The 19,115-nt window shown below is 44.7% G+C and overlaps 4 protein-coding genes across 11 annotated transcripts; 2 read left to right on the top strand and 2 right to left on the bottom strand.

Moving 5' to 3' along the window:
• Positions 1-384: 384 nt before the first annotated feature.
• LOC112899352 lies at positions 385-2,998 on the bottom strand. 6 transcript variants are annotated; one of them, XM_025967790.1, is made up of 11 exons: positions 2,444-2,998; positions 2,246-2,343; positions 2,132-2,177; positions 1,936-2,018; positions 1,781-1,842; positions 1,647-1,686; positions 1,512-1,540; positions 1,186-1,190; positions 1,071-1,103; positions 919-984; positions 385-810 (listed from the first exon to the last, which is right to left on the bottom strand). In XM_025967790.1, the coding sequence occupies exons 1-11, from the start codon at positions 2,816-2,818 to the stop codon at positions 766-768; spliced, it is 882 nt and encodes a 293-aa protein (XP_025823575.1). In that variant the 5' UTR covers positions 2,819-2,998; the 3' UTR covers positions 385-765. The 6 variants fall into 6 exon arrangements, with proteins under 6 accessions (XP_025823575.1, XP_025823572.1, XP_025823576.1 ...); XM_025967787.1 differs by having other exon boundaries at positions 1,186-1,245; positions 1,486-1,540; positions 2,444-2,987; XM_025967791.1 differs by lacking the exon at positions 1,647-1,686 and having other exon boundaries at positions 1,765-1,842; positions 2,444-2,995.
• Positions 2,999-4,586: 1,588 nt separating this feature from the next.
• On the top strand, positions 4,587-6,632 carry LOC112899355 (tubulin-folding cofactor B). Its single transcript, XM_025967793.1, has 7 exons — positions 4,587-4,801; positions 4,881-5,151; positions 5,244-5,305; positions 5,370-5,411; positions 5,614-5,747; positions 5,905-5,974; positions 6,298-6,632. The coding sequence occupies exons 1-7, from the start codon at positions 4,697-4,699 to the stop codon at positions 6,343-6,345; spliced, it is 732 nt and encodes a 243-aa protein (XP_025823578.1). The 5' UTR covers positions 4,587-4,696; the 3' UTR covers positions 6,346-6,632.
• Positions 6,633-7,916: 1,284 nt separating this feature from the next.
• LOC112899351 (UDP-galactose transporter 1-like) lies at positions 7,917-10,245 on the top strand. The gene is made up of 5 exons (XM_025967786.1): positions 7,917-8,240; positions 8,724-8,973; positions 9,086-9,293; positions 9,449-9,680; positions 9,756-10,245. The coding sequence occupies exons 1-5, from the start codon at positions 8,124-8,126 to the stop codon at positions 9,966-9,968; spliced, it is 1,020 nt and encodes a 339-aa protein (XP_025823571.1). The 5' UTR covers positions 7,917-8,123; the 3' UTR covers positions 9,969-10,245.
• A 199-nt stretch (positions 10,246-10,444) lies between these two features.
• Positions 10,445-17,123, bottom strand: LOC112899349 (1-phosphatidylinositol-3-phosphate 5-kinase FAB1A-like). 3 transcript variants are annotated; one of them, XM_025967777.1, is made up of 11 exons: positions 16,792-17,123; positions 16,099-16,695; positions 15,817-15,961; positions 15,312-15,659; positions 13,790-14,743; positions 13,289-13,620; positions 13,050-13,176; positions 12,797-12,958; positions 11,438-12,697; positions 11,074-11,334; positions 10,445-10,987 (listed from the first exon to the last, which is right to left on the bottom strand). In XM_025967777.1, exons 1-11 carry the CDS (start codon positions 16,809-16,811, stop codon positions 10,628-10,630), a joined length of 4,566 nt encoding a protein of 1,521 aa, XP_025823562.1. In that variant the 5' UTR covers positions 16,812-17,123; the 3' UTR covers positions 10,445-10,627. The 3 variants fall into 3 exon arrangements, with proteins under 3 accessions (XP_025823562.1, XP_025823563.1, XP_025823565.1); XM_025967778.1 differs by having other exon boundaries at positions 13,059-13,176; XM_025967780.1 differs by lacking the exon at positions 16,792-17,123 and having other exon boundaries at positions 16,094-16,207.
• Between the last annotated feature and the right edge of the window lie 1,992 nt (positions 17,124-19,115).

Genomic DNA, 19,115 nt, shown 5'->3' with positions numbered 1-19,115 from the left:
ATTAAACAGAGCATCCCCTAGTCTAATCAATGCGGTATCCGATCCAAATATTTAACAGGCTTGAGTTATAGGCATCAAAGATGGATCTCATCGCTCCAGATAATTACAGGCATTGTTCCTATGGATCCTTGAAAATGATCTCTGAGCAAGCTTGATGCCGTCTGAGTGGTATATATGTATGCTGATTCATCATCACCTGAACTGAACCTTTTTTTTTTCAAGCTGCATCTGAACTGAACTTTCGAAGAAGCATGACTCGTCTGCTCCTAGAAGTAGAATCCTCATGGATGGAGTGTGCATGACTTCACCGGTGCTGGTGCAGTTGCGATGACCTGCTTCGGCCTTAGGGTGCTGCAGTCCACAAATCTAGCAACAGTTGGGACGTTTCAATTCCTCTATCCATCAGATTGGATCATTTTTATTAGGTTAATTCAAATCATCAGCAGAGCAGCAATAGCTTTGGTCGTCCTATTCATTTGATTAGAAAACAAAACAAAAGCCTCCTTGCAGCTCCTTCAGCTTCTATACTACACTAGTTGACACAGACGACGAAACGATTAACATTACATCTTCATCCATCCTAGGGTAGGCAGCTCAAATGCGCTTTGCTGCACACATAATCCAATCCAAGCAGCACACACTTTTGCAGCTGCAATTGCATCCCCTTCTTCAGGACCAACTAGTGCTTCGTCATTCTACTGCTTGGTGGAGTGGAGCATGGGTCTCCTCTTCCGATTCAAGTAGGAACCCCCTCCCTACCATTCATCACCTTTCACCAAGTACAGTTTCAAGAAGGGCCTCTTCCTCCTCCTGCAGGACACAGAGTAAGATAGCATGGTTCAGGAGATCTTGTCCATCATGTCTTAGCTCCAAACACTGGACGAACTACATTCATAAAGTATGGACCAGTCACTGTACCACTAGAGCTGTAAATTCTGTCTCTTCGTCTATGGCGTCGACAACTGCAGGGTCACCCATCAAATCCTGAGAAAACAAGCACAGCTAAATCCTCTGCTCTACATACAGATTGCAGTGATAAAAGGAAAATGCTGATTGTAGCACTGGCTTACATCTTCAGCGATGTGTAGCACACCATCCTTATCCTGCACAAACATGTGATAACATTCTCAGATATCATGTACAAACTGAATTTTACCACAACAAGTTGAACAGCAGCCAACTAACCTTGACTGCGACAAACAGAAGAGGATCAACTGGTGTATAAATCATATAGTGAGCACCATCCTGCAAATACAAAGTGTCAGCAATCACAAGCATGCCAATGAAGACCCAAGATTGAATCTTTATGAATTACTTATTTGGGATTCTATATCTATATGTCAACTGTGAAGACTCACGATAGCAGCAGCAGTCTATCATGCTGCATATGGAAATTATTCTAGCAAAAGCTAACTAAATCACATCGAATATGCATCTAGTTGACCAAAACCGGATTCTCATATTACATCCGAGCAATTTGCTCACCAAATTGAAGCAGCAAATCTCTACACCTTCGAAAGGTACCCCCTCACCGCCATCACTGGAATCTGAAATTTTTAAATGAGATACCAAAGAGGACGTTGCAGATAGTAGTTCGTAAGGGTAAGCAAATAGTTTCAGACACTGTTGAGATACAGTCTACAAACATTTGGCATTGGCAAGATATTGTCAAAACCTTTCTTTCATCTGCAAATACAGTTTTTTAAATTCTTTTAATGATTTTGACAAGATGACAAGGTGAGTTGCCCCAAAAAAGATGCATGCCTGTAGCTTTGGTTACCATGAAACTCTTGAATGGCTTCTTCAGGAAAGCAGAAACCACCCCTTGCTGTATAACAGAATCTGAAACGGAGAACAAGATTCTTATACGGAGATATTTAGTAACAGCAGCAAGCACAAGTACAGGAACATTCTTTTGCATTCCCGAGCCCTTACCCGCTTTCGACAAAGTGCATATGCACTCTTGCAAGGGCATAGGCAACAGAAGGAATGATTTGCTTGAGCTGGTGGTCGTCAACCTACACAAGTAGAAGAGGGGAAGAAACGTGTAGGAAAGGAAGAAAAGTTTATTCCATATATCGGGAATCATGTGAAAAGATATATATGAGGCGGAGAGAGGCTGAAGACATACAGCTATCCAGCCACTGAAATTTGTGCTCTTGAGGACCTGCACAGGCCTGGAGGTGTATCCATCAGTAGCAATAAACAGCAGCACAAAAAGAAGTGTGGCGTTGAGGTTTATTACATGTCAACTGGGCAGAGAAGCATGCAGTCGTGGTCCTGCGAGCTCCGGAAGACTCTCCTGATTATGCACTCCAATGGGCGGTTGTTGGCGTCGTCGATCTGCAATGGCAATGCCTCTTTATTTCGTTCCATTTGTGATGATTGAAAGCAGCAAGCTCCTCAGAGCAACAAAAAAAAACAGAGGAAGAAGACGGCGTACGATGGTGACGATGCGCTTGGATGCTGCGGCGATGCACCTGCCCTTGTCGTCAAGCACGAAGCCGGCCGGCGGCTTGGGCATGGAGGCGGCCCGGGTGCCCCCAGCGAACCTCCCCTCCTCCTCCTCCTCCTCCTCCTCGTCGTCGTCGTCGTCGTAGTCCAGAGGGGCCCTCGGCGGACGGCGGGCGGGCCTGGGAGGAGGATCGACCCGCTTGCTCCTAGGAGGGGGGCGTTGCTGGTGCTGGCGCTGGCGGGGCGGGGCGGCGCGGACGGAGACGGCGCGGCGCGCGAGAAGGGGAAAGGGAGGCTTGGTGGCGTGGACAAGCACTAGCTGCTGCTTGCACAAGCCTGGGGGCACGGGAGTGGCAGCCGCCATCTCGCTTGTTCCCTCCCTCCCGAGGAGGATAGCAGGCTTCGTTGGAAGTGGTGGAGAAGACTGAGGGATAGGGTGGATGGATAGCTCGATCGTCACACTAACATTCTCGCTAGGTAGGTAAAACTACAGCCTCTTTTGCCAGGGATTTTCCAGGGGCTCCAAAACCGGCTTCTCAGCGAGCCTTTTCAAAAAGTATTTTTTTCAACAGCTTTAATTATGGAGCCTCTGAAATTCCGTTCGCAGAAGTGGATTGGGCGAGACGGAGCCAGAAATCGTAGCTCCCGCGGCTTCTCCATACCCTTTGCCAGCCCAACCTCTGGGTGGGGCCCGCCGCGGCATGGCCCGTGGGGAGGAGGTGGCCGGCCGGCGGCGGTCACAGGGCGCGGCCTGCAGGTCTGGGGAGGAGGTGGCCGGCGGCCGCGGGGAGGAGATTTGCGGGCGGCAGCGCTGGGGAGCGGGCCCGAGGCGGCCGGCGGCGTGGGGAGGCGGCGCGAGGTAGATGTGAGGAGAAGAAGATGGCTAGACGGGAAGCTCCGGATAGGTGGAAAAGGGAAGGTGAAATAAACAGAGGAGAAAAAATAGGAAGAATATAGAAAAATAAAAATAAAAAAGATAGGGGCATTATAGACATTTCATTATTTCTATCCTACGTTACACAGCCAAAACTAATTATTTATTATTAAAAAATAATTTTAGAAAATATCGTGCAAATATAGGAGTGTAGTCTTGTTTTGAAAGATAATAGTATAATCTAAATTTAATTTTGATGCTCAATTTAATAGTTATAATTTTTTTAATTTTGAATTTGTATGTATATGAGTGATATCAGCGTCTAATTCTTCGTGCATATATTCTCTCCTGCAGGCCCAGGCCTAATGTGCGGCCCAAAACGACATCCGCCCCTTCAGTGATGGTTCCACCTGAAGCTGAAGTGATGTCTAATCGCGCCCGTGACTGATAGGGAAGAAGCTGACGGTGTGCTAGGCGGCCCCTATGGTGGGCTCGGACCGGCTCAAAATTGTCAGCCCAGCTAGAGACAGGCAGAGTCAGCCCATAGCCCAAATTTGACAGCCCAGCTAGAGACGGGCAGAGCAGATAAATCTATATGGCTTCCGGAAGTTTTTTTTACTACTTGGCTACCACTGTTTGAGATCTGTGCGCATGTTTCTATTCGTCCGATTTCATGCCCCTGCTACCTTCTCTCTTTTCTCCCCTAACGTCCGCTGCCGCCTCCTGTTCCTACGCCCAGGCAGCCGCCGCTCCACCGCTCAAGCTGCAGCCCGCGGCTGCCCCCTGCCCCGCCACGGGCACTGCGTCTGCCGCGCGTCACCACCGTCGCTGGAGAAAATGTTAACTAGTCTTAGAAAATGTCGATTTGGATCTTAAAAAATGTTTAATCCTTTTCTGAAAAATGTTGAAATAGGTTGTGAAAAATGTTGATGGTAGTATTTCCTTCGAAATGTTGATTTGTATATTTGAAAAATGTTGAATCTGCTATTTTTGAATGTTGATCTATTTTTCGAAAATATTGAATCTAATCTCTTGAAATATTGAATTTACACCTCTAATTTGGGTCTAATGGGCTTTGAAGGCATGTTGCTTAATCAGCTTCCACAAGTTATATAGGATATATAGGAGCTCCCGGCAGAGCCAGCCCATGGTCCAAATTTGACAGCCCAGCCAGAGACGGGCAGAGCCAGCCCACGGCCCAAATTTGACAGCCCAGCCAGCCCACGGCCCCAACCCAGTACCCCATCCCCTCCTGAACGAACGGCGGCGGAGGCGGCGGCGGCGGCGGCTGGTCAGCAGTCACACACACACACACAACGCCGGCGGCCGGCCTCGCCCCCTCGCTGGAGGACTTCGTTCAGGACAGCCATGGCGTCGTCCAAGCTGCAGCTTCCGGTGGACGACAGCGTCCTCCTGCTCGTCACCCACTCCAATCTCTCCACCTTCGCCGCAGACATCCGCGTCTCGCAACAGGTATTCATTCCCCTTCCCGATGGATCTCGTCATCTCTACCTCCGACATTTCTTCTGCTAAAAAATGCGTCGGATCGCAGACCACCGTCGAGGCGCTCAAGGACAAGCTCTGGCGCAAGACCGGCACCGCCGTCGCCTCCATGCGCCTCCAGCTCCGCGACGACACCGGCGCCAAGATCGCCGACCTCGATGACGACGCCGCGCCCCTCGCAGCCTACGGCCCCTACAACGGCTACCGGATCCATGTCCTCGATCTCGATCCTTCCTCACTCACCTCTGGTGGCTGGTTGGAAGACACCTCCCTTGTTGACAAGTACAAAATGTCCGATGAAGCATACGACAAGCTCCACAGTAACTTCCCACACGCAAATTCCTTGCTCCCTCAACAAACTCTGTTTGCATGATCTTGTTTATCAACACTGATGTTATAATTTTTGTGCCAGCTAACTTTCGAAAATTTAAAGAAAAGATGGCCCCGAAGAACTCTACATCAGAGGATAAAGAAGTAAGCTACTCAAGTTTTGGACTGTTTTCTTCTACTTTTCAGCTCACTTGCTCTATTTCTTCAGCAATCCGAAAAGCACATGGAGGAATTGTGCTCCAAAATCAAGGTCAGTTAATTTGGTTCTTTACATAGTCATATGCATTCGATCTAGTTGCACTAGACTCTCAAATGCTCCAATGCCATGTTCAGATTTATTTTTATTTATTTTTTTACTGCTGATGGTTTAGCACCCATCCTTAGGATAGATTTGAAACTGGTAGTCTTAATGATTGCCAACTGCAGCAAGTGATCTAACAATTGTGTCACAGGTGGGAGATAGATGTGAAGTTGAGCCAGGTGCCAAGAGGGGCACTGTAAAATTTGTTGGCAGAGCTGAAGCTCTTGGACGTGGATTCTGGGTTGGAGTGCAATATGATGAGCCACTTGGAAAGCATGATGGCATGTATGTTCATTGCTAAACCATTAAAATAAAATAAACTTTGTATTGACTGTGTGATAGCCCATTATTATTTGTGATGCCAGTTGCAATTTATGTCTTATGCCATGATTTTGTAATGAATAACATGCTATGCCTTTCTTTTGCTTGTTGGATGCTGCAGGGTGAAAGGCATTCGCTTCTTTGAGTGCCCTCAAGGTCACGGGGCAATTGTGAGGCCAGAGAAAGTAAAGGTATTTTGCTTGCTAGATGCCTAACTGATTTCCGAAATTTAGAGGTGCCTGGTGTTTCTGAAATAAGCTTTTGGAACGTGAGGATTAACGCAGCCTGTTTGCAGTAGCAGATCGTGTGACATGAGGCTGTGTTGTGCGATAAGGTCTTGAGAATTTTTCTTTGAATTGTGTGCATGTTCCTTCCTGTGATAATCGAATTGAGATTTCAGCTGTTCAAGCACGTGTTGCTTATTAAGGGTGATAAAATTAAGTGGTGTATGGAAATTTTGGTCCCAGAAGTTAAAATGTTCGATAACAGTTTTTTTTTAATTCTATTTTCCCAGGTCGGCAACTACCCGGAGAGAGACCCATTCGAAGAAGAGGAGATATAGGCAAGCAAGGTGTGGCGCATTTGTTTAGTAATTTTCAATGGGAGGGATGTCGTTGCGGAGTTGTATTTGAAACGCGTGTGAAATTGCTGTTACGATCTTCTTGGTCAGTCAGACTCGGTTGCTCAAGTGCTGTAGTAAGTTGGTCGTTGCACTATCTTGTCTTGGGTTTAGCCGCGGAGGACAGCTCTGCCAACGGGGTGGTTAAATCCTGGACTCCTTGTGGGTGGGTGCTCACTGAATGTTTTACATACGCTTTCAGTTGCCATGCTTATGTCCTCTGCTCTCTATTTGACAGTGTATCACCCAAAACCCAATGATGGATGGATGGCTACTGTAGGGCTTGTTTGGTTAGCGATTACAACTAATCACAACCCTAGCCATATTTTGGCCGGATGCAGATTGGGTAATGTACGTTGAGTCGCTGACACTTGGAGCCCATAATTCTCAAGCCCACGCGAAATCCCACTCCATTTTAGTTAAGGTGTGGTGGTTGGTTAACATCTGTCAGCTACCTCTTAGATATTCCCTCCATTCCACTGCATAAGGTGTAACCATTTTTTTTGGTCAAGTTCTAAAATACAAGACGCCTTCTTCTTGACTCCTGTTAAAATGCATGAGCATTGAGTACATGCAAGCAAACATCTTTTCGGTATTTTAAGTTCCTACCACTCTAGCGTTGTAGCGCATGCGATTATTACTGAAATTTTCTCTCTCTATCAAGTAGTTCTAGGCTCCACGCTAAATACTTTTATTGATCTTTGTGCAAAGGAAGTTGTGCGGACGGAGGGGTAAGAGTATCCAACAGATGAGTAGATTACTCATATTTCTCAAAAAAAAGCTCACACTCCATTACCAATAACTACTTTTTACATTACCAAGCTGTAGCGGTCTGCCAAAACACAATCAGCAAAGGATAGGATAAAGGGATGAATCTCCTTCATTTAGGTGAGAGGAAGGTATATTTTTTATGATTATGAAAAGAAAATTGGTAATAGGAATTGGATTGCCTTCAATCTTCAAAAGAATACGCTGAAAATGCTCTAATATCTAGGGCATCTGCAGGAATCCAACAACTGCAGTGTGCGTTCGTTTCCTACCCTCTAAAGTTTAGACCCGTCACATCAAAGAGAATCTTGTCATTTAGAAGTATTAAATAAAGTTTAATTACAAAACTTTTTGCACAGATGGGTGCTAATTCGCGAGACAAATTTAATCAGCCTAATTAATCCATAATTTGCCACAGTGATGCTACAGTAATCATCCGCTAATCATGGACTAATATACCTCATTAGATTCGTCTCGCGAATTAGCCCTGGGGTTCTGCAATTAGTTTTGTAATTAGACTTTATTTAATACTTCTAAATGATAAAATTCTCTATGTGGCGGATCTAAACTTTACACGCTACGAAACGAACACACCCTGAATACTGAATACAGGTAGTTAGGCAATCTGGCCAAACAGTCCATGCGCCTCAATCATGTGAAAATCCCAAATTACAAAAAGAAAGCACTTTTCTTTCCGTTGACCGTTCCGATTTCCAAGGAATTGCAGTCCAAATCCACTCTCTCTCTCTCTCTCCCACAGTAGAAGAGTCTAGACTAGTATGAGCCTGCCTTGCTGCTCCCTTCCCCACCCACTTCCATTCCACCAATTCCTCCTCCCCACCACGACGATGAGGTGAGGTGCCTGGGTTCGACGCCGCCGCCGACGACGAGCCTGCTCCCATACATCTCCGCCCTCCCGTCTTCCTCATCCGCAAGAACAGAAGAAGAAGGAGATGGAGGACGGCGGCAAGGCGGCAGCCGGCCTGGGCACCCTGCGCGCTGTGCTCGCCATCCTCCAGTGGTGGGGCTTCAACGTCACCGTCATCATCATGAACAAGTGGATCTTCCAGGTCTCCTCTGTTCCTACCACTCTACCCCCACATTCTTCTCCAATCCATCCATGCTCTGCCTCGGATTTGGATGCCAAATGCCCCCAAAGTACACTCGCCTTCTAGATTAGATTGGGTGGGAGACTAGGCTAGGAGCCTGTGAAACAACATTCCTACCGAATGGAGTTGGGGCTTGGAGGGAACTCTCTCCCTGTTGCAAATCACGGATATTTATGCTGAACCTCGATTCCATGGAGCCATGCTTGCGTGTTGTTGTTCCATGAATCTAGTGTCGCTTCATACTTGTAATAGAGAAGAAAGACCTCGCCTCCTAGTTATAGCGTGCATCAGGTTAGTCACATAATAATGTTGTTTTATCTCTTTGCTCTGACTGAAACTCGCTGCTGATCTGCATTCAGCAATTTTTGGTATGTTTGCGTGCTAGGAGCACACTCTGGTGAAAATCTGGGTCCTTGGTAACACAAGGTGCTTTTTTTCCTGCAGAAACTGGATTTCAAGTTTCCTCTCACTGTGTCCTGCGTCCACTTCATATGCTCTTCAATTGGCGCATATGTTGCGATCCATGTGCTTAAGGCCAAACCACTGATTGAAGTTGAACCGAAGGACCGCTGGAAAAGGATATTTCCAATGTCATTTGTTTTCTGCATAAACATTGTGCTGGGAAATGTGAGCCTGCGCTACATTCCAGTCTCCTTCATGCAGACGATCAAATCTTTCACACCTGCAACCACAGGTACCTTCATTATGTGCCGTTTCCTGCCCTCATTCTCTGTTCCATTTTCTGCTTGTTATTGTGCGTTGGACTATGGTATCATCTTCTCATAGGCCTGTTTCATGTCATGCAGTTATTCTGCAGTGGCTAGTTTGGAGTAAGCATTTTGAATGGCGCATATGGGCTTCCCTGGTCCCTATAGTTGGGGGAATACTCCTAACTTCGGTAACAGAGCTCAGCTTCAACATTTTTGGTTTCTGCGCTGCCATGGTTGGCTGCCTGGCTACATCTACAAAAACCATCTTGGCAGAGTCCCTACTTCATGGATACAAATTTGACAGGTACACACTTGTCTGTTGCTTATTTAGCAATCGGTGTGATCTGCCTAGCATGGTGTCGAAACCATCTTATCTTTGTTGATTTTTCAAGAGAATCCCTTTTTGCCCTACTGAATGGAAATTAAAAGTGCTAAGATGGTTTGTTATGTTTTCTGCAGCATTAACACAGTGTACTATATGGCACCCTTTGCCACCATGATACTGGCTCTACCAGCAATGTTGCTGGAAGGAGGTGGCGTGATCAACTGGTTCTACACACATGATTCAATTGTTCCTGCGCTGATCATCATCCTAGGTTCAGGGGTGCTTGCGTTTTGCCTTAACTTCTCCATCTTCTACGTGATCCATTCAACTACAGCAGTGACTTTCAATGTTGCTGGAAACCTTAAAGTAAGACACGACTATATTCTGCCCTATGTTGTTCTCCCTGCTCCATCCGCTCGCTGAAGGAGCATGCTTTTGTAGGTCGCGGTGGCAGTATTAGTGTCATGGTTGATCTTCCGGAACCCGATCTCTGCAATGAATGCAATTGGATGTGGAATCACTCTGGTTGGCTGCACTTTCTATGGCTACGTGAGGCATCTAATATCTCAACAGCAGGCTGCGGCCCCAGGGAACTTGCCGAGAAATCAGATGGAGATGCTTCCCCTTGTGGATGACAAGCAAGAAAAGGTTTAGCAAGTTGGCGATTCTGCAGCGGAAGAGGTACATTACAGAAAGATTGTATGCCCATAGAAGACTGACAATGGTTATAGCAAAGTTGCTGGGCTCAAGGTTGCATAAGTTAGGGCTCACAAGAGTATATATGGGTGGGCGGCTGGTCAGAGACTCGTGTAATTGGGCACTTCTTATAGCATCATTTTCTCGTCTCATTTGCTGTGGTATATTAGTCTCCAGTATCAAAACCTGAATTCGTTATTAGGAAGGCTGATTTGCTGTGGCCTAGAATTTGTCATCTGCTTTGGTCGAAAGCTGTTCCCTGCTCGTTGTCTTGAGGCTCTGCTCGATTTGCTGTGTTCTCAGTAGCATGGCTGCCTGTTAGAATGCTAGATCCTGCAGCATTTTCCAAAGCTGACATTGCCCATTGCCAGGTCCGGTAACGTCGTTAGCATGGCTTACAGATAGATATGCACTGTGAGGTCAGTCATGTGGGATTGATATAAATCATGTTTTAACTGGGAAATTACATGTATTGTGGTTGTGGACCTCGGCACATTGTGGCTCCAACAATTTGCCTTGAATAAAGCTGCATACTTTGGACAACTTGGCAGCTGAATGTGTAACAATAAGCCAGAAAAAAGAAGTCTCTCATCAAAAACCCTGGGAGCCAAAGAGAACTACGCACACGCCACGATTGGATTTGGATGCTGAGGAGGTTTCTCGTCGACCACTCCCGGCAAGTTGGCGCTGCCGGCGTGAGCACAGGATTTGCAGGACACCGGGCGATTCTCCGTGCTCCAGTCATCTGGAACTGTCAGGAAATACCTGCTCATGAATTTCCTGAACCTCTTCTTGTACTCCCTGGGGGAAATCACCGTTGGCGATTCGTTCTTGGGCACCACCAGAGACGTTTTCACCCATGTCTCCAGCTGCTTGTCCCATGTATACTGCCTCAGGTAGTCGATGATGCCAAACACGAGCTCATGCTTCTGCTTGTCCACTCCCACCAGTAGAGAGTAGTCCATAACATTGATCGACTGCAACCGCAACTCTTCTGTCAGCACATGTTTACTACTACCTATATATAGCAGACATTGTGGTTCAAATCAAAGTCATTACATACAGTGAGAAAAGCTGTATCATTCCAGATCGCCCGTTGCAAGAGATGCTTTGTTCTTCCTCCAATGTAGATTGGAGAAATGCGCATGTCATCCACAAAATTTTGATCCAAGTACACAGTGTCATGGTCATTCGAGTCAGAGACATGTCGCGAAAAGACGGCGCCTTTCAGGTCATATGTCCGGGACACATTGTGCCCAAACAGGATATTTTCCATCACCATCAGGTCCATCTTAATCTCCTTGCCATGTCTTATTTGCTTGACCTGAAACAAGACAGGATACTCACTGTTTAAACGTAGCAAGACAACCACAGATACGGTAAAAAAAAAAAGGAAATCCTGAAATAACCATGTGAAGTTCTCATGCCTGGTAGATTCCTAGGATTTTAGCAAGACAAGTTTGGCTCCCAGTGTCCAGAGAATGGTAAACATGCTTGAAGTAATCAGGGGCAAATTTTATGAAGGACTCAAACTCTGTCCTCTTTATTTGCTTTATGATGAACCTGTCATCCACTGTTTTTGCAAAGAAAGCCTTGCTTTTCCCGCCTTGAGCATCCCACTTCTTGCAACGGCTCAAGGATGTAATGTACGCAAGCTCCGATGGACAGCATTTCTTTCGAAGATTGTAGAACTGGTTAGAGTGTACACAGATTACTGAATATTTCCCTTTGAGAGCTACTCTCCCGTTGACAGATATTTCCGGATGTTGAGAGGATGATAGAAGCGAGCTATCGTAGCTGGAGAGGTCATCAGATGAAATGCTTGCCTCAGAATCTGAAGATCCGGAAGACGACCAGGTCGATGACCAGGACGAAGAAGCAGAGGAACTTTCAGATACTGAGCTGTAAGACTTCTCCATTGTTTTAGTAAGCTCTCCAACCCTGCTGTCTGCTGGTGCACTCTCAGTGATAGCATCCAGTAAGTAACGACGTTCCTCAGATATGGCAAGAGCACGGGATATTATGCTGGATATCTCATCCTCTGATACACACAAGACGCTGCCACATGGACCTACTGTGAACCGTGGAGAACCCACCTCCTCACCAGATTGATTATGTCTGTGCAAGGGGGATAGATGAGATGGACAATAGTGGTTAACAAGTTCGAACCTTTCCAGACATCCAACCTCAAGTTCCTGCCTGTAAGCCAATCTGGACTCATGCAATGGGTTCCAAACCCATTTTTCCCTGTCATCCCATGGGGGAAGTCCGGACTGCTGCGGAATCCTCAAGGGCTCTTGCTTTGGACTAGGCACTTTTGTGCAAAGTTGCTCTTCATAATGCTTATCCCATGCATTTTCATCAAGCAAGGTTGTGCCAGTCCCTGATTCACTGAACTTGTCTGTCTCGATACATCCATTCTCGAAGGACACTTTGTTGCTTGCACATTCAGTAACACCATCTGCTTCAGCAACTACTGCAGTCTGGTCACCTGTAAATTCAGAAGTTCCCTTGACGCTAATTCCCATTCTTTCTCTTTCAGCAGATATGCACTCTACAAGTTGATGCAGCCGGCGATCCCACACATATAGTTCAAGCAGAAGATCCTGGTAGAGCCAATTTACACTAAGGATCTCATGCACAGAGCTTGGTGCCCCACTTCGATCAACTGCCTGTGCTAGAGTACACTGCACCATGATAAAGACAAACAGCAAAATGCCGATTACCAGAAATCCAGAGCAACTGATGTAAGGGCTACCAGAAAAAAAAAGGATAGGAAAGTTTACCATGAACTCGGACTTCTCTTTAATCAACATATCTTCAAGTTGGGAGAACTCTTCAATAGGAAGCAAGGAGCCACAATAGATTACCACCTCAGAAAACTGATCCTTCAGGTTCTGTAGTAACCCTGTGACTTCAGAGAAAAGCATGACTCCTCTAGCAAGAACCTTAAAGAATGCAACGGAGGTATTAGGCTCTAGTAAGACTTGTTCGCAAAATAAGCATGGGACAAAACGAACAAGTGAGAATGATACATACATTTCTTACCTCTTGCCCGTACCATTCATGAGCATTGGGGTTGTGAAACTCAAGAGTAGGCTGTGGTTTGGAGGCAGTGTAAATTTCGACTGATGAATACTGGAACATTGCAACTTTGGAGCCCAACCTGAAGTTAACAGATCCCAAACGAGGGGGGGAACCTCAGTACAATATACGGAGGAAGAAAAGGTAGCTTCTGAAATCATCTGCAATTGATGTCATAAGGTTCTTGAGCTTACCCAAAAAAGCGCAGGCAATCCTTATTCAGCGAATGTCCACATATTGATAACCTTCTAGCAGTGGAATGGCTGGAAAAACTGAGTTCAAGGAACTTCCCAAACGAAAGATAGTGTGCTTCAGCTGACATTAGCACCCTTCGTGATGATCTAGAGATCCCACTTTCATGCTCACATCTTAGACATCTAGTCCACATCCAAATTTTTCCTTCTGATTCACCAGGTAAACAGTATTTAGGCAAACGCTTCACAAGAACAGTCAGATTCCCATTGCGGTGAGTGTACGAGTACATGTGAGCCTCTGGAGGTTCTCCACATGAGGAACAGCTGAGATTCTGCTAAAAATACACAAATCATTGATCATGCGCATATTCTACCAATCGTGTTGGCGAAAAGAATGGAACGAAGAAGTTGTTTGCTTGTAGGTATCGAATCTATGCAGCTGCCAGAAGCCCAGAAGTAGACCAGTAAACATAACTTGAATGATAATGGTGTTAGTGTTACCTGATTCTGCAAAATGTCTTGCAAATATCGTCCTAAGGAGACATCAAAATCTCCATAGTACTTTATACGGGATAGATGGCTCTGCTCGCAGATAACTTGCTTCGTGATACATTGGCTGGACAACAAAATAAGTATGCTCTGCGACTCCAAGACATCATCCACTTCGTCTATATCTGAGGTCTTGTCTCCGCTAACGTAGCTGGTGCTTTGTTGTTCCCCATTTTCCAATGGAGTTGATGGCTGCTCACTAACCGAAAGATCATCCAATGCCATTTGTTGATTGCTTTCAGTGGATGCTTGATTCTGGGGATTGCTCAAGTGATCCACATTCTCACCAGAACCAACTTGTACGCTGACATTCGGGCTAATATGTACACCATTACTTGCCATGTCTTGAAGCATGTCTTCTTTCTGATGATCAGTTGCCTCTTGAGAAGAAGTGACTGGTAAATAAATATTCTGATAACGTAATATATCAATGGATCTTCTTGGCGATCCTGGGACTGACGATACTAGTCTTTCAGAAGGAAGTGCCTGATTAGAATCATAATAGATGGCTGGACCCTCGGGGAGCTCATTAGGGAATCCCTTCTCAAGTGAATTTAGATCTTCGATTTTTGTTGAAGAAACGGCAACTGTCTTCCCTTTAGTGGGTTCTTCTACTGATTCACTAGAAGTTAAGGGATACAGTTTACTTGCTGAAGCATCATTATCTTTAGGACCGACAGGGTGAGAGCCAATAGAGGGAGCAGGGATTCCGTGACGTATTACTGATGATTCCGAGTTACTACTGATAGAAGTTTCTTCTTTGGAAGCATTTTTATTATTCAATATTACCCTCTGATCTTCGAAGAAGGATGTCTCAAGAACAAGGTGGTACGCTGCAAACACTGTGTACTGCATGACTTGCTTGACTTTCTTCAGTTCCTCACTATTCGCTCCCCGTAGCAATATCTGCAGAGTGCAGACAAAAGGAATAACTGTTTCTTTCAAAAAAATAAAAAAGAGGAAATGAATCATCGCCCCATTTGTAGATAATCGATTCATCATCGTCTAAGAATGCCATACAGATCATTCTTAGCAGTAAGCTGTTAATCTAATGATGATATATCACTGCACAGAAAGTGGTATGCATATACAGTTGAACATGAATAGAACTTAGAAGTGGTACCTTTCTATCTGTGCGCCAAATTAAAATTTGATGTTGTCTGCCCAAAGAAGGGAAGAACATCTCTAGATCATCCTTTTAACACTTAATATCAATTTCATTGTAGCATGGAGGTTCATCAATTAATATGTATCAATTAATATAAGCTAGGCCGGAATCATGCATGGAAGTGCTTCTAAAAGGAAAACAAGCAAATCAAAGCAAATACATATTGCTGCCTGCTGTCGAAGCAGAGGTTCTGTTGTGATCGTCATTCATAAGGAGATAAAGAAAGGTAAGGTGAGCCTTAGTAGAATACAACACCAGAGTGCAGTGTCAATCGGAGGCAATGAGAATGAGGTATAAAGTACTTACTGTGCATCCCAATGGCTTGCGAAAGCCTTCCAGGTACATTAATGTTTTAGATTGCCTCTTTCCAGTTTCAACGGTATGGTTGTGCTCCTCGGTAACTTTTTCGATATGGAAGTAGTCGCACTGCTTCAACTTTGGCTTGCTTAGAACCTCTGAGAAGGAGAGTATGGGAGAGCCAGAACAGCGAGCGATCCTTTGCAGCCGGTTGAGCTTCATATCAAGCACCAGAGTGACGCCTTCCTCGAGGAGAAGCTCCTGTATGTCGCGTGAAACTGTTTTCTCGACCATGACAACATTTGGCCTGCAAATCTGCATCATTTTACAGACAGACTTCTCCAGATGGTCTTTTTCCTGATAATGATTAATTAATCAGAGAAAGAAGGTAGATAGTATGTTAATTAAAGGGATCGACGAATCGATCGATAGTAATATATCTCTCTGTATATATAATATGTCCACGCACGGATGTGTAAGGTAGCATATAACCCAAATGGCAATAGGTTCCGACCTGCTCTATGGAACTGAATGATGAGAAGCCAACATCCGAATCACCGAGGACTCCTCTAAGAAGCAGCAGCCTGGGATTGTGACACCTGGTGGGCATGTGCTTATGGGCGGCATTCTTCTTGAAGACTAAGCCCCTGATGACCTCACTGGATGAATATAATGCAGGGGAAGAACAGACGACTGTTACTTATCATCATCATCATGGTCAGTATTAGCATGCACTGAACTGATTAGCACTAGCTAGTGTGGGAATGGTGGGATGGATGTGTTTAACCAACCGTACCATTGGCGCCGCGTACCAGATGCTAGGCACTTCACCTTGACGTAAGAGGAAGGGTCCATCTCGTTGCCGGCAGTGGCATCAGGCCTGATAAGAAGGGCGGCTTCCCAGGACAGGGAGGTGACGATGTCAAGCCAGCAGCAGGCGTCGTCTGCGCCTGCTTGCAATTGGTGGAAAGCAGCAGGGATGCCAGCCGACTCTAGAAAGCGAGCGGCGAGCATCTTCAGCTGGCCGTTCATGGCTCTGAGCATGGCTTTCTGCCGCTCCTCCCTGTAGCTGCTGCTGGTGGGATGCTGCTGCTGGCACCAGCTGAAACTGCCACCACCATCATCATCAGAATCGTCGTCATCAGAATCCTCATCCTCGTCTTCTTCTGCTGTAGTGTCGTCAGACGTAGTATCCGACGCAGCATGATGGTGGTGAGTCGTCGTCGTCGCCCCATCATGTTCCTTGTCGTCGGCTGCCTCAGGCGGTATCCAGATGCTGGCGTCATCCGATAATTCAGATTCACCACTGGTAATAAGCAGGGTGTCATCCCGAGATGGATGAGAATGCAGCAGCAGATGGTTTGGACGATTAGCACCAAGGAGGGCGTCGTCCCTGTATGTAGTAAGTGGATGCAATAATGCATGGCTTAATTAAGAGAACTGTGCTGTACGATGGTATCGGATAATGAGCAGACAGCAGATCGAATACCTTGCGTGCAGCAGGATCATGGCAAATAATATAATGGAGCTCGATCAACAACTGTGATGATGGCGATACATATGATGTTGCTGCATCCAAGGACCGAAAGCCAGAAGAAACTCGCGCATGAAGAAGCTAGAAATCCCGATGCATGCATGCAAAACCAAGGTTAGAAAGAACGAAGCAGGCTGATGATGGAGATGAGTCTAGAGGAGGATCGAATGAAAGCTAACAAAGCAGGCAGCAGAAGGAAGGAGGCGGAGGTGGATGAAATGAAATGAAATAGGATCGGAGGTGGAGCCCACTACTCCTATCTGCTGGCCTGGCCCTGGCTGGGAGGACTTGTGATCTGATCTCTTGCAAGAGGAGAGGAGAGGAGAGGTTATTAGGAGACTGGAGAGCTGATGAGCGGCTCTCTGCCAAGAATTTATTTGATGATTAATTCATTTCTTGATTGCTTTTTCCACCATCCATTCCATTCCCGGAATAATAATCATATCACATATATATATTTATATAATCCAATATATATTGCGTGTATATTCAGCTAGCTAGCGATAAGCAAAAGGCCACGTGGATCATACCGGATCAGGGCATGCAGCAGATCGAGGCAGCTCAAGGTCAAGGGGCCGGGATCGATCGATCGATGAATTATTGCCTTGGCTGAGGTGGCAACACCACATGCATGGCGACATACACGACACCGTACCAGCAGAATACCTGCAGGCCAGGCCAGAAGATAATGATGATCATAATTAATTATTATTACTATCTTCATTTTTGCATTATTATATATTGTTGTGGTCGAGGTATCTACTAATAATATATATAATGGACGGATGAGCTAGTCTATACAGAGACTAGCATGCTGCAGCAGGCGCCACCTGGAACAACAACAATCACGAACGAACACATCAACCATCATTAGCTAATACCTTTCCTGTAATTAACTGCGGTGCGGGCAACGAAATTGATGTATACGAGAGATCATTTTTTTTACTTTTGTTTAGAACATAATGATAGATGGATGCCTAGCTAGCTAGCTAGCTATCCATCCCCTTCATTCATTGAATTCAGGTGTGCTAGCTAGTAGTTAACTTTTCACAATGATGCATATAGTAGCATCATTATTAAGTGGCCAAGAATGATTATTATACGTGGAAAAATCTGGTTTATATCCTTAAATATTGTAAAAATCTAATTTTCAACCTTTAACTATAAAATCACATAATTATAACCAGATAAGAGAGGCCTTTAGGGTGGTTTCAAAGGTGGTTTTATATTTTTTAAAAAAATAAAAAATATAATTAGATCTAAAAAATCAAAACTAATTCATCTTAAATTAGAAAAATACGAAACTAGTACCAAAATTTTTCTAAAAATATAACCTATCTATGATTGCTCTATTTAAATATTATTTATTCAAAAAATAATAGGCATAACTACAAACAACCAAATACTATGAATATAAAAAAATTGAATCCGAATAATTGACAACTATTATCCGATTTCGACAGTTGGATGGTCTCTCTTATCCGATTTTATAATTTAAAGTTGAAAATCAAACTTTTACGGTAGTTGAAAAGTGTAAACTCTTACTATGTATATCGCTCGTCGACTCGTTGGCGGTGGATGGATGGATCGAGAGGCATGAAGTCCAAGAAAGCGACGTACCAATTAATCATCCATCGTGTCTTCTCTCCATCTAGCTTAGCTAGACACGTCGATTGAGTCGTCTGCATGCCTGCCGTGTGTGAAGAAGAACAACAGGACAAAATATATAATAAAATATATATACTATTACTAAATTAAATAATAATTTCTTAGTCCGTCAACCAAATCTGGGTGACCGTATGTTGAGTTAAGAGTCTGAAACCATTTGAAATTAGTGCTTAGCTAGTAAAATAGAAAAAAGACTGAAATCCGCGCTCGATACGTACTATGTACTATGTTATTATAAATACATATGGTGTATAATATATATATATACTAATCAATATATTTATATGATTTTCGTAGCTACGGCATATTATATATATATATTAATTTGTAGGATGACAGATAATAGACAATACGATACATATATGTGTAGGTCGATCAGGTATTGTGATGAGATAGTACATCGATGCATGTAATTATTTGCCACCAAACTAAGCTAGCAGCTAGCGGCTATTCTATTCTTATCGATTGTGGACGTGGCCTCGAAATTTGTTCTCTAGCTAGCTACTCGATCATCCAAGACGAAACTATACAGCAACCAATCAATAATGCATGCATACAAGATTACGCAAAAAAATATAATATACTCCCTCCGTCCTTAAAAAAATAAATCA

The sequence above is a fragment of the Panicum hallii genome, chromosome 7, assembly GCF_002211085.1.
Source record: "Panicum hallii strain FIL2 chromosome 7, PHallii_v3.1, whole genome shotgun sequence".
Classification (NCBI taxonomy): domain Eukaryota; kingdom Viridiplantae; phylum Streptophyta; class Magnoliopsida; order Poales; family Poaceae; genus Panicum; species Panicum hallii.
The sequence above is the reverse complement of the archived record's forward strand: the minus strand, read 5'-3'. Positions and strand labels throughout refer to the sequence as shown.

Coding starts and splice junctions, on each gene's coding strand:
- LOC112899355 (XM_025967793.1), top strand. CDS start 4,697: ATGGCGTCGTCCAAGCTGCAGCTTCCGGTGGACGACAGCGTCCTCCTG. Junction 5,306..5,369: donor CTACATCAGAGGATAAAGAA/GTAAGCTACTCA, acceptor CTATTTCTTCAG/CAATCCGAAAAGCACATGGA. Junction 5,412..5,613: donor AATTGTGCTCCAAAATCAAG/GTCAGTTAATTT, acceptor ATTGTGTCACAG/GTGGGAGATAGATGTGAAGT.
- LOC112899351 (XM_025967786.1), top strand. CDS start 8,124: ATGGAGGACGGCGGCAAGGCGGCAGCCGGCCTGGGCACCCTGCGCGCT. Junction 8,241..8,723: donor TGAACAAGTGGATCTTCCAG/GTCTCCTCTGTT, acceptor TTTTTCCTGCAG/AAACTGGATTTCAAGTTTCC. Junction 8,974..9,085: donor TTTCACACCTGCAACCACAG/GTACCTTCATTA, acceptor CATGTCATGCAG/TTATTCTGCAGTGGCTAGTT.
- LOC112899349 (XM_025967777.1), bottom strand. CDS start 16,811: ATGATCCTGCTGCACGCAAG. Junction 14,744..15,311: donor GCAAGCCATTGGGATGCACA/GTAAGTACTTTA, acceptor TGCACTCTGCAG/ATATTGCTACGGGGAGCGAA. Junction 13,621..13,789: donor AAGACATTTTGCAGAATCAG/GTAACACTAACA, acceptor TATTTTTAGCAG/AATCTCAGCTGTTCCTCATG.
- LOC112899352 (XM_025967787.1), bottom strand. CDS start 2,818: ATGGCGGCTGCCACTCCCGTGCCCCCAGGCTTGTGCAAGCAGCAGCTA. Junction 1,687..1,780: donor AGCCATTCAAGAGTTTCATG/GTAACCAAAGCT, acceptor CTGTATTTGCAG/ATGAAAGAAAGGTTTTGACA. Junction 985..1,070: donor TGCTACACATCGCTGAAGAT/GTAAGCCAGTGC, acceptor TTGTTTTCTCAG/GATTTGATGGGTGACCCTGC.